The sequence below is a fragment of the Galleria mellonella genome, unplaced genomic scaffold, assembly GCF_026898425.1.
Source record: "Galleria mellonella isolate WM207_F2 unplaced genomic scaffold, CSIRO_AGI_GalMel_v1 utg184, whole genome shotgun sequence".
In the NCBI taxonomy this organism is placed as follows: Eukaryota; Metazoa; Arthropoda; class Insecta; order Lepidoptera; family Pyralidae; genus Galleria; species Galleria mellonella.
In genome coordinates, this window is record NW_026442025.1 from 1,666,139 (window position 1) to 1,688,915 (window position 22,777).

Below are 22,777 nucleotides of genomic sequence, written 5' to 3' on the forward strand. Positions count from 1 at the left end.
CAGGAACATTTGAAAGAAGTTTTTCAATATCTACTGGTAGTTTTAGAGGTTAGCAATGTTCATACAAACATACAAACTTTTCCGCTTTATTGTATTAACATAGATTATTTAAATCAGTTTAGAAGTATTGAGGATAGGGTGTAACATAGACACCAAATTTGAATTTTCCTTCAAATATATCGTAAATAAAAAACATTTGGTGGGTCGACATAATGCAGGCAACCTTCGATGGCCTTTAATGAATCATATAGTTATATTCTTCGATGGATAATATTGTCTCTATTGTCAATTTGGTCCCAGCATAAAATGTCTACCCTTTTCTTTTTTTCCCGTGGGTGTCGTAAGAGGCGACTTAATGGTCGAGGGAAAAGCAGCAGCATTCCACTTAAAACATCACCAAAATCTAACTGCGGTTGCCAACCCGCCTGCCAAGCGTGGCAACTACTGGCAAAACTCCTCCTTATGGGAGAGGCTATATTTAGCACTGCTAAACAATTAACGGCTGATACAAAAAAAATCATTACATTTGACTACAAATCTGTTTGAGTCTTAGCATCACAGTCAAGCGTTGTTAGACTATTAGCACCCAAAACCTACCGTATTTTAAAAAAATCATCAAAATATTCCATCTTAAAATCAATTTAGGCAACAAGTAACAACTGAATAAATTATTGCAGCGGTTACCAAACAGTTTATAATTAGTTCTCTGCGTTTAAAAGTTCTTTGGAAGAAAGCATAGCGATGAAGTCATCCATTGTTTTCTCTACAGAATCTTTTTCTCTTATAATTTTTATGCAATAAAGAATATTGCACTTGAAAATTATATTGTTAATGTATTTATAAATATTGCGAGCAAGGGTAAACTTATCTCTGACAGAGATCTCTTCCAGTCAACCCAATACAGTTGGAAAGCGTGTCGTTAGCGGGCAACTAAAGTGTAACAACTAACTAGAAAATGTAATTCCAACTTTTTCTTGAAAGAGGTAATAGAATTGTCAATTTTTGAATGAAATAATAAATAGGTGTATAATAAAACAACATATATTTTTACAAATTATAATAATGCAAAAAATACCCTTGTAATTATAAGACAAATAAATCTCCAGCCATCCTTGCACCCACGACAATCCCTTGCCAAGTCTCACGGCAAACCTGCTCAATGTATCTTGGATCTAGAATGAACCCCTGACCAAGACTCGGTAGCTCAATGGTATACGATAGAGGAACGCCAATAGAATGAGCATAATCTTCAGCTGCTCCAGATGCTGCATACCCAATAGCTAATGCAGCATTACCTACCACATATCTAGGGAAGATAGGTAACGTATGAGCCAAAATCTCATCAGCTATAGCAACACCTACCAGATGGAGGTTCAAGGCATTGTGAGATAGACTGCCATCATTGCCCCAAGGGTAGAGAATTAGGCTTCCAAAACTATGCATGGTTAGGTATAACGCTATTCTGTCAAGATGCTCGTGAAGAATACTACGAACTACCCTCGTCTCAACTTCAGAGAAAGGTCTGCTGCCCGCGTAAGTGATAGAACACGGATTACTGCTAGTTCCAACTGTATTCCAGAAGAAATCATAATTGCGGTTGCCGTCGACTCCTGGGCATGTTATGCTTGTATTGGTTTGGTCAGTGGAACGTGTTTTGCGCCACATGCGCTCCTGAAATAAAAGAGCTGATGAGTGTTTTTAATCAACATCCAAAACAACTAAATTCTCAAATTTTATAGATTTTTTTAATAGATGATAATGAAATGGCAAGCCCATCTGCACTAACAGTATAAACTGACGAGGCACCAGTGAGAAATGAGAATGAAAAAGACAGGTAAATTAGCCCATCGTGAAGAATACCTCTGGGATACAGTATGACGGTTTCCAGAAAGGACCAGGCGGACCTGACGCGTCGACCTAAGAAAGTATACTTCTAACAATGGGACTGGTAGTCCGCATTACTAAGATCTGTTCCCCCATAATCTTATAGATGTTACGTAATTACAAAATTCACAACTGATTCTCTTAATTATATCTGCTGCCAACAGAAATCTACTTGGCAAAAATATATTTAAAGTCCCAATGTTATTGTTCATATCGAATGAAGTCTATATTGAATTTAAACAATTTCTATATATCTGGATCACGCGGCCTCACTCATGTACTGATCCACATACTCATTAGATATAACCTTTTAAGTATATTTAGGTATTTTTTTGTAAGAAAGAGTATGAAACATTCATCCATCCACCTATCTTTCATATAATATCAATAAGATTACTCACATTTGTAAAAGTGTATTTATATCCATCTGGATTAACTACAGGTAACAGGATCCAGTCGAAACGTTCCAGAAGGTCGGGTTCCGTCACATTTTCTAGAAGCTTGTGTATGGCCCAAGTGACTGTAGGCGGAGAAATCCATTCTCTTGCGTGAATGCCACCATCAATAAAGATCACCGGCTTTCTGGTATCTTCGAAGTTAGTAGTAGAGATTTTTAGATAATAAACCGGTCGACCTTCGAAGGAATCGGCACCAGAGACTAAAGTAGTTCTGTCTGGATATCGTTCAGCAATATCAGTGAGGTAAGCCGCAATCTAAAACAATTGTATACATATATCTGTCTAAATGCCAAGTCCCATGTGAGGAAGACAGAGAGAACCCAGTGCCAAAAACCTTTAGCCCTTACATACATGTCTTGCTTCCTGGGTTTTCATAAGTCACCTTAAGCAGGCATGCCGGTTCCTGAGACTCTTGTGCTATATATTTTCGGATAATAAAAATTGCTCCAAAACCTTTCGCTTGTATAACTTATAGAAATATTTGTGTAAAAACAGTGGGACTAAATACAGATATTTTGAATAATATTACCTCAGATTATATAGAAAGATACACAGACAAATACTTCGAGGAAAGCAGCTCAAATTTTCCATTCAATTTTGCGTGATAAATAGTCATGAGTGCTTCCTTTATAACTTCCATCTTTATTTTATTTGATAATTTTTCCATCTTTTTAATGCTTAAAAACTCATTTCATTTATTAAATAATCAAAAATAGGTACGTGAAGATACATTATGTGCGTAAGTACATAGGATACTTATAAAAAACGAGTCAGCTAATTTGACAAATTGTTGACCCGTTTTTGAGACTTGACACTCTATCTATATAGTCCAAGAATATTACATAGTCAATGTAATGAAATTCCATCAAGAAGTTACAACACAAACAGAGAATTAAATAAATAGTAGCAAGTAATAATGGTAGTTATTATTTGAAGCTATTCGGGAATCATTTGACTGCCCAATATTAAAATATTGGGTTACAGTTAATTTTAACCGTAATCGTAAGTGATATTGTGTTTGTTTTTTTATGTGATAACATTTTATATGGATCAGTCAGTGCCTGAAATAAATGATTAATGATTATTTTGAACTTTAACAAAATTTAACTCCCCATTTAAGGAGATTATTATTATTATATAAATTAATACAAAATACACTACAGTACGTAGAAACATTAAATTTGTAACTTTTCGAATATAAAATTAATATGGTATAATTATGGGGATAAAAATTCGCCTTTGTCCTTCTTCATCCCAAATATCTTTTCATGGCGTTTGCTTGAACCTTTAAACCGGCGAAGAGATAACTAAAGATTTGAACACTCATAATATTAACAAGGATTTTAAAACGAATAATGATAATAAATGCATTTTTATATCTGTTTTATTTATTAATATATTTCATTTAGAAGTACCCGAAATTGTTTTATTTACACTTACCTCTTCTATTTCTTGGTAATTGTCGTAAGGCAACTCTTTGCCTTTTCGTGCAAGATTTTCACGCCTTTTTATCTCAACAGCTATGTCGTCATATTCAAGAGCTCTGAAATATACATGTAAATGGGTACGTAAATATACACAATATATTTGGTTGAAGAACGGAAAAAATATTTTCTATTTATGTTTTTCAAATGTTAATAATGGTTGCGAGTCTAAGTGGAATGTGTTTTTTTTTTTTTAAATATTAATTGGTCTCCTTACGCTAGTATGCCAAAGAACTTTTGAGTGAGGAAGGAATTACCCTATTACTGTTAGCGGCTCTAATCTTTCAGAGGCAAGTACTATATAAAATTCATCTGTTTTTTTTTTTTTTATGGGCGAAAGTGGAATGAGAATCCGCCTTCATTAACAGTTAACGCTGGTGGAGTACCAGTGAGGGATGATAGGTGAAAATGAAAAGGTAGATTAGTTAGTATCATGGGCGAAAAAGTATACCCTGTTATGTCCATGGTACTGCTCATGTCTTAAGGCGACGGTTACCACTTTCCATCAGGTGGGCCATCAACTTGTTTGCCATTCTAATTTGCATAAAAAAAACTCTTATTCCCAATTCTAAATTGCGTAAAAAATATTGGAATTGTGAAAATAACAAATTTTTACATTTTACCATAAATGTCATGTCCTTTTAAATAAATAACTTTCACTCACGTCTTCACATCAGCAGAATGGATCCTGTAAGCAATGCCCTTCTCTTCCAATGCCCTGGTGAATCCATCTTGGTGTTCTGGCTTCACGAGGACCACACCCTCTCGTTCCAAGTTTACGTAGCTGAAAACGTCTAACTCAAATTGCTGGACTAAGGGACCAATAGATTGCAATTGCTCTTGGGATTTTGGTCCTAAGTAATACGATTTCCACCTGAAATTTAATTAAGTTGTAAATAAACAAATAGCCTCGGGGAATTATCATTAGTTTATTAATTATTAGTTTACCTCAAACTCTAGCAGAATTTGTGCTACAGACAAACAGATAGATGTACTTACATTATTTTTAAAACATATGGAAGTGATCATGCAACCCTCGTTTTGCATTGCAATGCAAATCGTAATGCTCGTTTGCCCATTATGTTAGAAAAAAAGAAAAGTAAACTTAGATTTTCTAATACATTAATACAGGGGGGAAAGGGATTGTTAGTAATGGAGACTGAGAATCCCATTGCTAGCAATATACCCAACCAGGTCTACCTCCTTGCGGTTCTCCCTAGAAACTATCATCGTTAAATCCTGTTGAATTCATCATGATGGGCTAACTGGCCTGTTTTCATTCTCATCTATCACCCTTCACAGGTGCTCCGCCAGCGTATCCCGTTAGCGCAGGCGGGGTTACCATACCATTTTCACCCATAAAAAAAAAAAACATTAATACATAGAAGTACCAAAGTTGAAAAGGTTTTTTTTTAATAGATTATAATGGAATGGTTGCCCCGCCTGCGCTGTGATACCATGGCGGGGTACCAGTGAGGGATGATAGATTTTAGAACAAGTTAGTTAGCCCATCATGACGAATTGAACAATAAATCAGTCAGATTGGTTTCCAGGAGGAGGAACGTGTAGATCGACCTTGCTAGCAATGGGATTGCTAATCCCCCAGTTGAAAAGGTTAGAAAAAGCTGAATCCCTCAAAATATAAAAGCAACTAACCCCTCGTACTGGTCATGCTTAGCGTATACTATCACAGAGAGAAGCAACACCGCCCACGCCTTCATCTCCTTACCACAATGACGATAATACAAAAAATGACTAGAAACTCTAATGATATAATTATACAATTTCTGTTATTAAATTCTTACACTCCTAGTATCACTATGTATCAAAGATAATGTGATAATTATAGATTTCTGTTAATGTAACATAAGACGATTTAAACGAGGGTTTTTACCATATTAATGTATAGATAAGGACAATAGAGGACAAACATACCTGTGTTTTATCGACGTTCGATACAAAGTAGGGTAATTTGTTATTTATTAAATTAATAGGGGTTAATTTGCAATATTTATTAAAGTTTTAACGGAGGGAGAATTTGTACAAAATTTTCATGGGTATCTCTAACTTCATCATCATCACATCAGCCTTTAACTATCCACTGCTAAATATTATTATGCCTCCCCTTCGGCGGGTTTTGCCGGTATTAGATTTTGCAGTATTAGATTTGCATGCCTACAATTTTAAGGCAATTAAACAGATGCCAAAAAGCTTTGTCACATGGCCCTTATAATGTCAAATGTCTGTTTAAAGCAAAAAAAAATTAATAAAACAAAAAGTAATTGCTTATGTTTCTGAAGATCTAACATCTGGTATATGTTTTACTAGAGGGAGACTTTGTACAAAAGTCGATGGCTTGGGTACCTTTCGGAATAGGCTAAATAATAACTAAATTTTGTTTTAGTTTCTATTGCAGCCTTTAACGTTACATTGCTGAACATAGGGAGGCTGAAAACCATCGTACTGAATTCCAAGTGTATTCGTCACGATGGGCTAACTGACCTGCCTTTTCATCCACACCTATCATGGTTCCCTGGTACTCCGTCAGCGTATACCGATAGCGCAGACGGGGTTACAAATCCAGTATCATCCATTAAAAAAAAACACAGGGAGGCTTATATTCAGGAGATGACAGTCAAAGGCTGTAATAGAAGCCAAATCGATAATCAGTTATAATTTTGCCAATTCCAAAGGCGTAAGAATATAATAAATATATACATTTATATCAGTAAAAGGTCACGTTTATACTTGTATTTTATTATCTCACTTTTATACTATGTTTATTTGGTAGTTAGGCACGTCGGAATGGGACTGAAAAGTGGCTACGTGCTTCAAGTCTAAATGATTTTACCTTTTATATAGCTAACTTTAATCCCGATTATGGAAAATGGAATGGTCGTTTTAGGTTTATTTTATTAGTTTACGAGTATTTCAAGTAAATTACTGTTAACACGAGCGTATATTCAGTAGTAAAAAGTGAAATTGATTTGTGAATAGATTAAAAAATGTTTAGATATACAATATTTGAATTTAGAATGCATTATCATCATCAAATCATCATCATCATCATCATCATATCAAGCCTTTAACTGTCCACCGCTGAACGTAAGCCTTGGGCGGGTTTACCAGTAGTTGCCACACTTAGCAGGTGGATTGGCAACCGCAGTTAGGTTTTACAGATGTTTTGAAAGGGAAACTTCTGCCCATCCCTCGACCTTCCTCAATCGGCTTTACGACACCCACGGGAAAGGAAGGGGTGGCCTATTCTATGCCGGGACCACACGAGCATATAATTGTATGTTTACAATTTAATTTTGTTACGTCACAATCAGTTTTTGCTCCGCGAAGACAACAGCAGCTTCAAAATGGACCAACCAATACAGAAGGAAACCCTAACAATTGCTAAGACACTGTATACCAGATTTGTGCCCGCTACTTCGTACGTATGAAATTCGGAAGTAGGAAATCTAATATAATGAAGTAGACAACTTCTAGACAGCTTATGAAGTTACAACAAACAAACTTTTATACAACTTAGAATGGCAAACAAGCTGACGGCCCACCTGATGGAAAGTGGTAACCGTCGCCTATAGACATGAACAGTACCATGGACATAACAGAGTGTACTGTTTCGCTCATGATACCCCCCAGGCGTTGACATTCCTGAGAACTTAAGTGTTATTCCTCTGTACCCTGTAAATTCACGCCATATCCCACCCTTCAAACCGAAACACAGCCATACAAACAAAACTGCTTCACGGTAGAAACACGAATGAGACAGAGGTATCCAAGCAATCGAATTTTTTGTACAAAGTCTCTCTCTGGTCAGTTAGCTCATCGTGATGAAGTCACTAGGAATTCATCACAATGATTTCCAGGGGGAACCGCGTGGAGGTCGACCTGATAGGGTGTATTGCTGGCAATGGGTTCATTAGACCACATTACTAACAATCCCTTTCCCCCGAGGTTCTTGTAGTATTTCGCTTAACACCTGTCAAGTGGCACCTGGCAGCACTAAACTGCTGCTAAGATTAAACGTTATCGCAACAAAATTAATAGATTAGGATTAACCGGATCGATTAATAAAAACTGGGTTGAACTCTGTCTACTTATATAGATAAAATAGATTACAATAAAACCGTTTGTTTTGTTCTATATACAGTTTATTTTTGAAAAGTGGTCAAGGACATCGGTCTGCAATGTTGAAGACAATATTTTCGACTTGCCTGTTTTTTTCTGTGGTGATCGCCAGGCACGAGCAATATGAAGGGTAAGAATACTTTTAAACGAATAACAAAAAGAGTATATTTGTTTATTCACAAGCTGTATCCTGCAGCTTTGCCCGCATGTAAGTATATAAAATATCCAAAGTTATAACCTGTATATAAACTTTTATTAAAATCCGTTCAGTTGTTTTTACATGAAAATGTAATAAACATCTATCTATTCATTTATCCATCGTTATAAACGTTTGTATTTATTATATTAACCAGCTTTTATTTGCAACATCGTCTGCATCATCGGTATACGTTCTCAGACCCGAGATAAAAAGACTTTTGAATAAATATTAACTCAACTAAGAATATATTTTGCAGTATATCTCCGTGAGTGAGTTGGTTATTTCTTGGCATCTTAACTGCTCAAACAATTCCTATAAAATTTAGCACACATATAGTATTAGTAGCCATGTAGTCCGGGCACAGAATAGGCCACCCCTTCCTTTCCCATAGATGTCGTAAGAGGCGACTAAGGAAACTTAATGGTCAAAGGATAAGCAGCAAAATCCTTCTTAAAATATCTCCAAAGCCTAACTGCGGTTGCCATTCCATCTGCTAAGCGTAGCGACTACTGGCAAAACTCCTTGAGGGGAGGCTTTTGATCAGCAGTGAACAGTTAAAGGCTGGTATGATGATGATGTAGCTTAGTATAGAAGGATTTATACTGCTTTTAATCCCTGTCAATTAAAATACCTCGGCCGCATGGAGAAAGTCGCAGGTATAATAAATACACATACATTCCAGCTATGCCCTGTATGAAGTTACAATAACCAATGAAGAGCAAGCGAAACTAATCAAGCAGTTGGAGAATCAGATTCCTGTCGATGTCTGGACTCATCTTGTACCCGGTAATACTGGACAAATCCTCGTCCCAAAAGACCAGAGGAAGGAGTTTCAAAACGAACTCTCAGCTATTGGAATAGAATACAAAATTGAAACAGACAATATTAGAGAGTAAGTATATAATGTAGTTTCAGTAATTATTAATCTTTAAAGCTTAGATTGTATAGATCATGGAATGTAAAAAACACGTAAAAATTTACTCTGCTAAAAATCACTTTGATTGAATTTTGACTCATTTTTTTAACATCAAAAGAATGCGCATCATTTTTTTCAGTATTCCAAGTAATTTGAGTACAAATTTCCAAGATCAGTATTAGAAACTACTTTTTTTATATAGTAAAAACATACATATGAATATTTCTTTGCTGTATGGTTACGGGATAGAATGGGCCACCCCTTCCTTTCCTGTGGGTGTCGTAAGAAGCGACTAAAGGAACTTAATGGTCGAGGAATCGGCAGCAGCGTGTCTCTTATAACATCACCAAAGGCTAACTGCGGTTGCAGTTGCTTATAGGTAGCGATAATCACTTGCCATCTGGTGAGGAGCATACTCGTTTGCCCCTATTCTATTGTTCTCTTGTCAACCCATGGTATCCTACTACTGGGCAAAATTCTCTCCCATCTCTTTCCAAAATTTCCAATTCTGCGCTACTTCAAATAGCTATATTAATTCTTCCTTTTGGAAACGGCTTTAAAAGGATATATCTTTTTATCTGTTATAGACAACTGCTACTTGAAGATGAATTGCTTGCGGCTGCATCGAAAAATAGGAACGGGTTCAGTTCCAGAATTGGTCTCTCTTTTGACACCATTCACAATTACAGTGTGGTACGTAAAAGTATTATGTATACGAGCTTTATATACATATTTTTTTTTTTACTTTTTTTTCAGTCGATCTATCTAAATTTGAGGTCACATTATTTTGCTTTTCTATTCCTTCCTTTCCTTTGTTTATCAGCCGTAGTTTGTTTATCTGTTTTTCCTTTGCCTAAATATTAGTGTAATTCTTGCTACAAAAATTAAAGGTAAAACATTAGATTCCTTTCGGTATATTCAAAACCAAAATGGTCTGGTTATACGAGAAAGGACACGTCACAGCAGTTTGCATCAAATGATACCAATGAAACTTCAATGCGTCAAAATAAACAAATTCCTTTCGTCATTATTAATAACTAATTTCCAGGTTGATCAATATCTGGTGGACTTGGCTAGTCAGTACCCTGAAACAGTCACCGTGGTATCAGGTGGAAGAAGTTTCGAAGGCAGGGACATTAAATACTTGAAGATTTCTACAACTAACTTCGAGGTACATGTAATAATTGCATACATGCAATATTTATAATAAGAGGAAATAGTCATGCATGTGATATTGACGTTTTAGGTTATACGATTGTTTACTGTATAACTAGCTCCAATCCTGATGATTCTTCATGATTTTCTTTGTATTAATCTAAGTTTCTTTACCACATCACCAAAATTACCTTGACTTAAAAATGTCCTTTAAATTTTTTTTTTATACAACTTAAAATGGCAAACAAGCTAACGGCCCACCTGACGGAAAATGGTAATCGTCGCCTATAGACATGACCAGTACCATGGACATAACAGAGTATACTGTTACGCCCATGATACCCCCATGCGTTGCCATTCCTGAGGACTCGGATGTTATTCTTCTGTACCCAGTAAATTCAGGCCATATCCCACCCTTCAAACTGAAACACAGCCATGCAAACACAACTGCTTAACGGTTGAAACGAATGGGACAGAGGTAGCCAAGCAATCGACTTTTGTACAAAGTGTCCCTCTGGTTTTTAAAGTTCTCAGGATTATATTCAATTGTAATATTTCCTTAAATAAAATAATTATCAATTAAAAAAAAATCTTAGTGGTCATAGATCAAAATCTGAGAGGGCAATTAATTCTGACATTGGCAACAAATTTGGTCCAAATTGTCTAATCCATAATCCAAAATGTATGTAAATATTAAATATCTTCTTTTATAACGATAATTAAAACTCTTCTATAAATATTATAGGAAATTATAAAAAAAAATTTAAATACTTAAAACATTAGTACTCTCACAGTAGATGGTAAGAATTCTCACGAATTTTTAAGAATTGACGAAAGCAGCGATAAAATATATTTACAATATTACAAAGCAATCAATTCTCTTATTCGTATTACTTCTAAAAGCAATACTAGTGAAAATATTTTCAGAATGTTCCATTACCGCTCTAATATATTTCTAGGATAGAAGCAAGCCCATCGTATACTTGGAATCACTTATTCATGCTCGCGAGTGGATCACTCTCCCCGCAACCTTATACGCAATTGAAAGACTCGTCATCGATGTAACAGAACAGGATCTTCTAGAGGATATTGACTGGATTATTTTACCTATTCTTAACCCTGATGGATATGAATTCACCCACACCGAAGTAAGTTTGATGAACTAATTTTATTATTACCATTTCAGCCTGTATTTATTCACTGCTGGAAGTAGGCCAGCCCCAATACTTTTCACTATAAAAAACTAAATTACTTTGTAATTGTAAAAAGTGTGAATTATTTTAAAAGATAAAAAGGAAATGCTGAAAATTTTAAATGATTAGAGAATATAAATAAGTGATTAGTATAGGGTCTAATATTCTAAGAGCTTCCTATTTGTTAAATAATAGGTGAAATTATATGAAAATTTTGTTAAGTTAGAATTAAAACTATCCATGTCGTGACGGAGTAACTATTATAATATCTCACCACTCCTTTTGATTACCAAGATGTCATTAAAACTGCCTAGGGGACCTGCACACTACATTAATACAAAAAAGGAGACAAAGGAAACCACGAGTGGAAATTGAAAATATATTATAAGATGGAACTTAGAAGTCTAGAGCCATGAAGGGAAGCCAAAAGAAAACAATAAAAAGATTTTTCAGTTTCGAATTTAGTAAATAATAATATTAAAACTATAGATAAAATAGTTATGTGGCCTGTATTCCTACAGAATACTCGAAATTAAACCCCATACTATGCTTCCTATCCAATATAATATGATAGGCAAATTGATCATCTGGTGGAGAAAAGCCCCCAGCAGTGAAATGTTATAAGTTGTTTTGATGTCTTAAAGTTTTAATCTTACAAAGTAATAGTAATAAATATGTGATTTTGGAACTAAAAATGTTATTATTTATATTTGAAAAACAGAATCGATTTTGGAGGAAGAACCGTGCTACTAATTACACGGATGGAGACAGCTGTTTGGGTGTGGATCTCAATCGCAACTTCGGTATCTTCTGGGGGGAAGCATCTAGTGTTAACGTTTGTTCTGAGACCTTTCATGGTTTGGGACCATTTTCCGAATCAGAAACATCAGTTGTCCAGAACATTTTAGCAGAGTACGGTTCTCGAATTGAAATCTTCTTTGACATCCACAGTCATGGTAGCTTGATCTTGTACGGTTATGGACTAGGTGCATTGCCCCCAAATGCCCTTGTTATTAATTATGTTGGAGTTACTATGGCTCATGCGATCGACAATGTTAAATGGGATTCAAATAAAGATTATACTGTTGGTAATGTTTACTATGTACTGTACGCCGCATCAGGAATTGCCAGTGATTATGCTCTAGGTATAGGAATACCACTATCATATACTTATGAGCTACCATCTTACAGAGGTAGCAGTGGTTTGAATGGTTTTCTTGTTGATCCTGAATTTATTGAACAAGCTGGCTTCGAAACATGGGAGGGTCTAAAAGTAGGAGCTAGGTATGTGAGAGATCTTGATAAAAGAAGACACCGTCATTGATGTATTATAACTGATTTTATATTATACTGGTTATATATTATATTGAGTGAAATAAAATTTTAAATGAATTAACAAATTTATATTGTTTCTTTTTTATTTCCTTATATCCTTTGACATATTTCTAAAAAGTACTTCGTTTCATTATACTTTATATTATATATTTTTCCTAGAAATGTAATTTTGCAACTGATCAAGTTATTAATGCTAGTTCCGGCATTATCTCTATACCTTTCTTCGAAAACTTCTAAACATTAATAGGATTTCCTCAGTTTAAGAGCTAAGATGTTGATTTTTAATTATTCTTTCATAAAAATTACTTTATCGTATTGGTTACCAGTAACCTCAGATATATAGATGGACTATTTCCATATAAATGCTTCGTGAAAACTTCGTACAACTTCGGATCAACTTTTTCATACAATTTTGTGTGATAAATAGTTAAATGTATTTCCTTTAGTACTTATATTATATTTATTTGGTTCTATGATTTTTACACCTTTTTAATGCATAAAACTCGTTTTATTTATTAATTATTTAAATATAGAAACGTCAAGATACATACTTACGCACATAGAATACTTATAAAAACGAGTCAGCTAATTTGACAAATGGTTGACCCATTTTTGAGTCTTGACGCTCTACCTATATAGTCTAAGAAAAATGAAATGAAATTCTATCAAGAAGTTACAACACAAACATGGAATTAAATAAATAGTAGCAGGTAATAATGGTAGCGATTATTAAAGATATCCGGGAACAGTTTGACTGCCCAATATTAAAATATCTGATTACAGTTAATTTTAACCGTAATCGTAATAATATTGTAAGTATATAGGACAACAATAACGCTCAGCACACAGGCTTTGCACACCTGCAATGCCTTTAGTGTTGTGGGTGATCATGGGCGGCGGTAGTCACTTACCACCAGGTGAGCTGCATGCTCGTTTGCCCCCTGTGTTAAAAAAAACTAATTTGACAATTAGCTGATAAAAAGTTGACCCGTTTTTGAGACTTAATGTTCTATCTATATAATCTAAGCCTGTAACCTACAGTTTAGCTTTATTAATAAAATTGTCTCATCTGTATATTAAAGTCATTATTGTCTTGCTCTTTTATTTGGACAGTTGGCACAGTATGTCTCTTTCTTTCACAAATCTCTGCCAACTATCATTTCATTTATTAGTATTATAATTTAAATATTCATTTTAACATTGACCAGACTAAATTCTAGATTAATACGTCCAAGTGTACCAACTTAATCAGCATATCAGCTTATGCCTAATACTTTACCAGAATTTGATTGATTCGAAATATTTATTCTTTTACAATAATTGTTTTTTTATCAAAATTCATAATGATTTTACACAATTTATAGAACAGCCATAATCCTATATTGCCTGTTTGAAGAAACTCAATTAAGGGTGTATGTGTTTATTGCGTTTGCGGGTAGTTAATAAAATACTTTCTTATTATTCTCGATTTGTTCTGTTGATAAAATAACATGATCATACAGCCCATGCATGATCGACTACCAACATGCATGTTTGTTATTCAAGTAAGCATTTAGTGCATAAAAGACTTTATGCTATTAAACAAAACCTATTAAGAAACCTTATTATGTTTCTTAATTACAGTTTATTTTATTTTATTTTATAATAGTTAACAAACAGTAAAATATAATATAATTATAATAAGTTTACATTTCAATGTGATTAATAGTACTACCAACAATGTTAACTACAGATTGTTGTTTTAGTTTTAAATATATAGTTATTTTAAATATATTAGTTTTAAATATATTAAAAGGTAGATCCAAAATATCCTTTGGTACCTTATTATAATATTTAATATCTACCCATTCCCATAAAATACCTATTAACTTTTTCCAAACGATACTTCGGAACAGCGAGTTTCTATTTGTGTCTATTAAGATTGTTGAGAACACTTATTGCTGATTTACGGTAAAATCAAATTTTACAATTCTAAATGTCACCATATCGTCCCATATTATTATAAATATGAAACGTACTTAATCACGTTTTACATTATCACGGTTAATCGCATTGGATAATACTTTAATTGGAAAGATAACCTAAATCCAAGGTTATTCCAAATCACGATATGAAACTCAGAGAAAAAGATATTAAATTGTTGGGTTTTTCTTCCTTTTATGTTTTCGTACCTCTAAAAGAAAAAACAGAACCCTTATAGGATCACTACGTTGTCTGTCTGTCCGTCTGTCAAGACATTTTTTCTTAGGAACGCGTAGAGTTGAAATTAATATCATACACTTAGGTCTGCAATTTCTTAAAGCAGTGAATAAATGAAGCTTCTAAATCGACGCAATGAAAAGATACAGCCGTGTATGTTCCATTTAATTCGTATGTTTTGACATTTACAAAGGGAATCAAAACCTGTTGACCTAGAATCATGAAATTTGGCAAGAAGCATTGTTAGATAGCACAAGTAAAGGAAAAAAATTCAACAAACAACAGAAACTATTGTGTGATATTTTTATAAGATCTACTAGCTGACCCCGTAAACGTTGTTTTACCACTTATTGCGAAATATAAAAATCGCGATTAAAGGACAGGGGTTGATCGTAAAACGATGAAAATTTAAAGTTGTGTGTATTTTTCAATGCTAAATCATAATAAAATAAAAATGGAAAAATTTGTTAAAAAAATAAAAAAAATTTTTTTGGGGAGGGTCACCCTTATCATTGAGGGGTATGAAAAATAAATTTTGGCCGATTCTCAGACCTACCCAATATGCACACAAAATTTCATAAAAATCGGTAAAGCCGTTTCGAAGGAGTTTGGTAACAAACACCGTGACACGAGAATTTTATATATAAGATTTATAAGTTGAAAAAATGACTGAGTGCAATCACCTATTCATCTTATATTGTAAATAGATGTATTTCCAAGTTTCACGATGATACCTAATCCGAAGAGTCACGTGTTGACTGCACAATCAATCTTATCCTACACATACAATCTTGCATGCCATTCGTCCACATTATTTGTAACCTATTCATATTCAATATTATATTCAATTTTATTTGAATACCCTTCCTTTACCTTTGTTGTTAGAGGTAACTAAGGGATCGATCGATGATCGAGAGATAAGCAGCAGCGTCCCTTTTAAAACATCATCAAAGTTGTTTATCAGACCACCTGTCGAACATGGCAAATACTCAACAGTGGATAGTTAACAACTAACACGATGATGATTTCTCGTTTAAGAAATATTAAGATTTGCTAGAAACTGAAATCAAGAAGGGAAAATAAATATGGCATATTCTGATAATTTCTGAGTATTTAATAAAACATTGCAAAATATGTCACAAATTACAAATCAAGTATATTCAATTTATGGAACAAACAAATCGCCAGCTCGTCTTGCACCAACTACAATACCTTCCCAAGTTTCACGGCACACCTGCTCAATGTATATTGGGTCCAAATGGAAACCATTAAGACCCCCGGCGAGTCCAGGCAACTCATAAGTGTAAGATAGAGGAACACCAATCAAATGAGCGTAGTCCTCGGCTGCTCCAGATGCTGCATATCCAATCGCGAGTACAGCATTACCCACTACATATCTTGGGAAAAAAGGTAAGGCATGGGCAGCGATGGCATCGGCCATAGCGACTCCAACCACGTGGAGTGCGAAGGCGTTATTGGACAAACTACCATCATGACCCCACGGGTAGAGAATCAAGCTTCCGTAGCTATGCATAGTTAGGTACAGAGCTAGTCTGTGGAGGTTCTCCTGCAGAATACCCTGAACTACTCTCGTCTCAATTTCAGAGAAAGGCCTGCTACCGGCGAATATATCGGAGCATGGATCATTGCTAGTACCAACTGTGTTCCAGAAGAAATCGTAGTTGCGGTTACCGTCGACTCCAGGACACGAGTTACTTATTGGGCTCTGATCAGTAGAGCGAGTTTTACGCCAAAAGCGAGTCTGAAATAAAAAAATCTAGATGTTCAGAACTGCTTATAAAATTATAAACTTGCAAAAATAAAATTTATATTTTGTGTCGAATTTTGGACGAAATTATTTGAAATATTTAAGGAAACGTGGCAATGAAAAGTCAATGAACAAAGACGAGTTCAATTATGCAAGAGTTCTCTTGCAGCAAACCCAAAGCGGAAAGGAATCTTAATTATAGGCCATTTCATTTCAGAAATTATCACTGATGTTCCAAGTTTCATGACTCATAGATTTAAATTAAAAAGGATTTTCTACAATATCACTCACAGTAGTAAAAGTAAATTCATATCCGTCTGGATTAACTACAGGTAACAGGATCCAGTCGAACCGCTCCAGAAGGTCGGGTTCTGTCACATTTTCTAGAAGTTTGTGTATGGCCCAGGTCACTGTGGGAGGAGAAATCCATTCTCTTGCGTGAATGCCAGCGTCAATGAAGATGACTGGCTTGCTTTCATCCTCGAAATTGGTGGTAGAGATCTTCAAGTAATTGATCGGACGGCCCTCGAAGGTATTACCTCCAGAAACTAGAGTGGCTCTGTCTGGATATTGTCTAGCAACATCAGCGAGGTAAGAGTTAATCTAGAATGAGTAAAAATATTTTTTTTTGTACTACATCCCTGTCTGATGGTAGACAGTTATCGTGGCCTAAAGTTGCCTGTAATACTAGGGGTGTCACGAATGTGTCACTACCCGTTAAAAAACCTTATAACACCCTTTTTTAAGAGCTCCGTACTTTAGTCTCTAGAAAACAGCTCTGAAACCTCATAGACCTTTGGAAGTCATTCCACAACCTGAGTACCTGGTTCGAGGGTCCGTTTATTAATTATTAATTCCCTGTTTATCTCATTATCCCTTGGAATTTTAATCTACAGATAGTCGCTTATAAAATTCTTATTACAATTGTTCAAATACATATTAATGAAAAATAATTTAATATTGTATTCTACAAAATAAATCCACTTTATTTGTGGCAAATTAAGTTATTTTAATTTCAAAACTAAGCCGATGTTGATAAAATTTCACTGGAACTAATTAACTATAATCTTTCAAATAAAAAAAATTTTGCCAGTCAGTTTACTTATGAGGCAACAAATATAAAAAATACAACCTTTTTATTTTTGAATAAATAAATATCTTTACAGATACAAAATAAAATTGTATAGTATATTAGCTTCAATTGGAAAATAACTAAATAAAATATACTGGTAAAATAAAATATGTAAAGAAACTATATATTCAACCTCATTATTTTCCATTATCATTCTCCCAAGATTTAGCTTCACTTCGGTAATTTCTTTTTTGGATCATAATATGTTCATAAACTTTAATAACAAGAGTATCACTGTAATATGTTCATACATAAAGAATAATTATGATTTACGGAACTATAAATTGTTTAATAAATACTGTTCAAAATAAAGCCTTAATCTCTTTGTAATAAAACACAGATTGTTTACAATATTGGAGTCCGTCATTATTATTTTTCTCCCACCTTAGTTTAACGAATAAAAAAGAGTACTGAGTGGAGGCGTGTGCGCGGACACTTGCTCCTCTAAAACAAATGTAATTTGTATGTTTTAAACTGTATGTGCCCTGAAGAACCTGTAAGAATTTGTGTGTGCGTGCATATAGGAGTTGAGGAAGAACTGCCGATCACCTACAGCAGAAAAACTCACGAAGCCAATGCCAGGTTAGTCCTCCTCGACAGACAAAATCTTTTCCTTATAAAACACTTTTACTGCGATGTTTTACCTTACACAAATACTAATAAATTGTTCTCAGTTTTTGAAGCTGAAGTTAAAAAAAAATTCTCGACTGATCAAATTGACCAAGTTGAGCAAGGTTTAGTTCATTTTGTTTACTTATGAGTAAGTGTAATTTCTATGATAATTATATTTTCACTCACCACATCTAAATTTGGATAATTGTCATAAGGAGATTCTTTGCCCTTTCGGGCAAGATTTTCACGTCTTCTCGATTCGATGGCTATATCATCTAGATCAAGGGAACTGAAAATATATACAAATAAATGTAGTTTATAAAGCTATTTGGCCACTACTTCATACTCGTCGTTTGAGGAGGAAAATCAATTAAACAGCTCACTTTTAAATAAAATATAAAGATATAACATTTCAAATTTTAAATTAGGCTTTCAAAAATACAACTGTGAAAACCGTATTCACTTTGGTGTAGTAATATTTGCATTTCATTTTCATTTAAGAGTTTCCTCTTGTCGGTGCAACTAATTCATGCATCTTCCTCCAGCCAGCTCTATCCCAGGCCATATCCTTTATCTCCCTATACGACATGACGCCTAGTGTTTCCTTTATCTGTCCCATGTAGTTAATCCTCGGTCTTCCTCTTCCTCTTTTGCCCTCTATCTTTCCTTCTATTATGCTCTTAAAAAAATCGTCATGTCGTATAAGGTGGCCCAGCATTTTGCCAGTAATATTTGCACTGACAATTTTTTTTAAATTACTATTTTGACCTCTATTGTTCATATTAATACTACTCATTTTAATTTTTCTTAAATTAATCGCGTGAAATATTAGTAATATGAGATGAATTAAAATGCAAGTATTAATAAAAGACCTATTATTGATCCCTGTGAAACCACAAATGTAATCTCAGAAGTACACAATGTTTACCAGAGAGAAACTTTGTACAAAAGTCGTTTGCTTGAGCACTTCTGTCCCATTCGTGTTTCTACCGTGAAGCAGTTGTGTTTGCATGGCTGTGTTTCGGTTTGAAGAGTTAGAATACGGCAGTGAACAGAGTACAGAGGAATAACACCTGAGTCCTCAGGAATGGCAACGCATGAGGGGTTTCATGAGCGAAACAGTATACTTTGTTATGTTCATGGTACTACTCATGTCTATAGGCGACGGTGACCACTTTCGATCAGGTGGGCCATCAGCTTGTTCGCCGTTTTAAGTTACAATGATTGATTAATAAACACTCTTGAAATCAATCGGTTCAAAAAGCTTAAACTTGAACTTGGTCATTAATTATGCATATATTTTTGTAATCTCTTTATGGACTGGTAGATACAGTTTGTACCAACCTTCATACTTTAAGAAAGAGAATTGTACAATACAGTGATAGCACATTCTAAACCAGATTTCTCTGTGATATTATTGTAAAATAATTATTTGTGATTTACTTTATTTATTTAATTAAATTTATTTGCATGCCACATGGTGCAAATTAGTTATTATAATATAATAAGTAAGCATATAAGACATGTGACATCCCGTAGAGGTACTGCAGTTTACAAAGAGAGAGAACCATTCACTTTTGATGACAGTTGTAACCATACATTGTATCATGCATTATTTATTCATACTTTAACATAAAGTTTAATTTAATTTTGTATATATATGTCTATAGATTAGATTATTTAAATAGAATGTTTCCATACAAATGCTTCGAGACAGCGGGTCAACTTTTTCATACAATTTTGGATGACAAATATGTGCGTTTCCTTTATAACTTTTTTTATACTACTTAGAATGCTAAACAAGCTGACGGCCCACCTGATGGAAAGTGGTAACCGTCGCCTATAGACATGAGGAGTAGCATGGACATAACTGAGTACTTATACTGTTTCGCCCATGATACCATCCATGCGTAGCCATTCCTGAGGACTCAGGTGTTATTCCTCTGTACCCAGTACATTCACGCCATATCCCACCCTTCAAACCGAAACACAACCATGTAAACACAACTGCATCACTTCTAAGTATATTTATTTTACTTTATAATTTTTGCGTCTTTTTAATGCGTTTAAACTCATTTTATTTATCAAATAATTAAATATAGATACGTCAAGATACATTATGTGCGTAAGTATATAGAACGTTGATAAAAAAAGAATTAGCTAATATGACAATTAGCTGACAAATAGTTGACCCGTTTTTGAGACTCGATGCTCTATCTATATCTAAATTCTGTAGCTATTATCTTAATAAACTCATTTATTATACATGTTGACTCGATTGTATATTTTCTGTATTATTAAACTATATTTATGCTAATATTTTAATAACTTTAACTCACGCTTTCACATCAGCGGAATGAATCCTGTATGCGATGCCTTGCTCTTCCAATGCATTGGTGAGTCCATTTTGGAATTCTGGCTTCACAAGAAATACACCCTCTCGCTCTATGTTTGCGTGGCTCAGAACGTCCAACTCAAATTTCTGGATTAATGAACCAATAGACTGCAGTTGCTCTTGGGATTTCGGTCCTATGTAATAAGATTTCCATCTGCAATTTGATGCATAAGTAAACTTCTAATATTAGATTACCATGTTTAAAAAAAAGGAACCCATTTACATCATCACTGCTGGACATAGGCCTCCCCCATAAACTACCAAAAAGAACGGTCCTGAGCCACCTGCATCCATTGACTCCCTGCAATGCATTTAATGTCGTCAATCCATCTAGTGGGGGGTCGTCCTACACTGCATTTGCTCGTATGTGGTCGCCACTCAAGAACCTTTCTTCCCCATCGGTTGTCGGTTCTTCGAGCTATGTAATCAGCCCATACATTTACATTTACATACATACATTTAATTACACTGATATGACAAACTTCAATAGATACAATTTCGATATATTTTAAAGTATAGGTAATATGAACTACATATGTATATATATATATATATATATATATATATATATATATATATATATATATATATATATATATATATAGGATAAAATATATAAAATTTCTAACTGGAATTTTTATATAATATAAACACACACATAATATATTAAATTATATATATATATATATATATATATATATATATATATATATTTAAAAGCTAGTTTACTTGGAGCAGATCTGGCAAGCGGGAGTGCGTTACAGTGTTTAATAGATATAAAATTAATAAATAAATATCTATGGTAAGAAGAACAATGTTTTACATTTCATTTCTAACGGGATTGTAAAAATAAAAACTGAAGCAACTAACCCCGCGTACTGTTCATGCTTGGCGTACACCGCCGCGCAGAGAAGCAACACCGCCCACGCCTTCATCGTTCCACCACATCCACTATTTAATAAAAAAATCTACAACGTTATAGGCCTTATAACGCTTCGTACTGATAAAATAATATCAATTAATTAGATTATGCATGTATTATAATCTGATAATTGTGACTGTAAAATTAATAGAATTCACCAGAGGGAGACTTTGTACAAAAGTCATTACCTCTGTTCCATTCGTGTTTCAACCGTAAAGCAGTTGTGTTTGCATGGCTGTGTTTCGGTTTGAAGGGTGGGATATGGCGTGAATTTACTGGGTACAGAGGAATAACGCCCGAGTCCTCAGGAATGACAACATGGGGGTATCATACGGTGTACTCTGTTATATATGGTACTGCTATGTCTATAACACACACTTTCCATCAGGTGGGCCGTCTATTCTAAGTAGTATAAAAAAAATTAATAAAAAAAAATGTATAAACTAAAGGCCACGTATTTGTTAACAGCTACTCGCTTGGTTATTATTTCTATTTATAGTATAGTTACTTCTGTCTAAACTTTGTGTAAGTGTAAAGTAATAAAGTATTTTCCTATGGAATTCTTCATCATCATCATATCCGCCTTTAACTAACCACTATTGAACATAAGCCTCCCCATTAGGGGGTCTTACCAGTAATTGCCACGCTTGGCAGACGGATTGGCAACCGCAATTAGACTTTGGAGATATTTTAAGAAGGACGCTACTGCCCATCGCTCGCTCTCCCTTAGTCGGCTCTTACGACACCCACGGGAAAGGAAGAAGTGGCCTATTCTATGCCGGGACTACACGACTATCACGTGTTCATCATATCACATCCTTTGGAATTACTATAGACTATCAATTGGATCCATCTGTGACCTACCATAATGAGTACTTTTTTTTTTAATGGGTGATAATGGTATTGTTACCCCGTCTGCGCTATCGGTATACGCTTGCGGGGTACCAGTGAGGATGATAGGTGAGGATGAATTAGCCCATCGTGA

At 34.5% G+C, this 22,777-nt stretch overlaps 3 protein-coding genes across 3 annotated transcripts; 1 reads left to right on the forward strand and 2 right to left on the reverse strand.

Moving 5' to 3' along the window:
- Window positions 1–1,044: 1,044 nt before the first annotated feature.
- LOC113509451 (carboxypeptidase B-like) lies at window positions 1,045–5,649 on the reverse strand. The gene is made up of 5 exons (XM_031909159.2): window positions 5,483–5,649; window positions 4,491–4,700; window positions 3,783–3,885; window positions 2,286–2,597; window positions 1,045–1,671 (listed from the first exon to the last, which is right to left on the reverse strand). Exons 1-5 carry the CDS (start codon window positions 5,545–5,547, stop codon window positions 1,084–1,086), a joined length of 1,278 nt encoding a protein of 425 aa, XP_031765019.2. The 5' UTR covers window positions 5,548–5,649; the 3' UTR covers window positions 1,045–1,083.
- Window positions 5,650–7,953: 2,304 nt separating this feature from the next.
- Window positions 7,954–12,829, forward strand: LOC113514648 (carboxypeptidase B-like). The gene is made up of 6 exons (XM_026898747.3): window positions 7,954–8,096; window positions 8,848–9,057; window positions 9,669–9,774; window positions 10,130–10,252; window positions 11,196–11,384; window positions 12,151–12,829. Exons 1-6 carry the CDS (start codon window positions 8,026–8,028, stop codon window positions 12,751–12,753), a joined length of 1,302 nt encoding a protein of 433 aa, XP_026754548.2. The 5' UTR covers window positions 7,954–8,025; the 3' UTR covers window positions 12,754–12,829.
- Window positions 12,830–16,056: 3,227 nt separating this feature from the next.
- LOC128199967 (carboxypeptidase B-like) lies at window positions 16,057–21,897 on the reverse strand. Its single transcript, XM_052893846.1, has 5 exons — window positions 21,741–21,897; window positions 20,815–21,024; window positions 18,662–18,764; window positions 17,023–17,334; window positions 16,057–16,725 (listed from the first exon to the last, which is right to left on the reverse strand). Exons 1-5 carry the CDS (start codon window positions 21,803–21,805, stop codon window positions 16,129–16,131), a joined length of 1,287 nt encoding a protein of 428 aa, XP_052749806.1. The 5' UTR covers window positions 21,806–21,897; the 3' UTR covers window positions 16,057–16,128.
- Window positions 21,898–22,777: the final 880 nt, after the last annotated feature.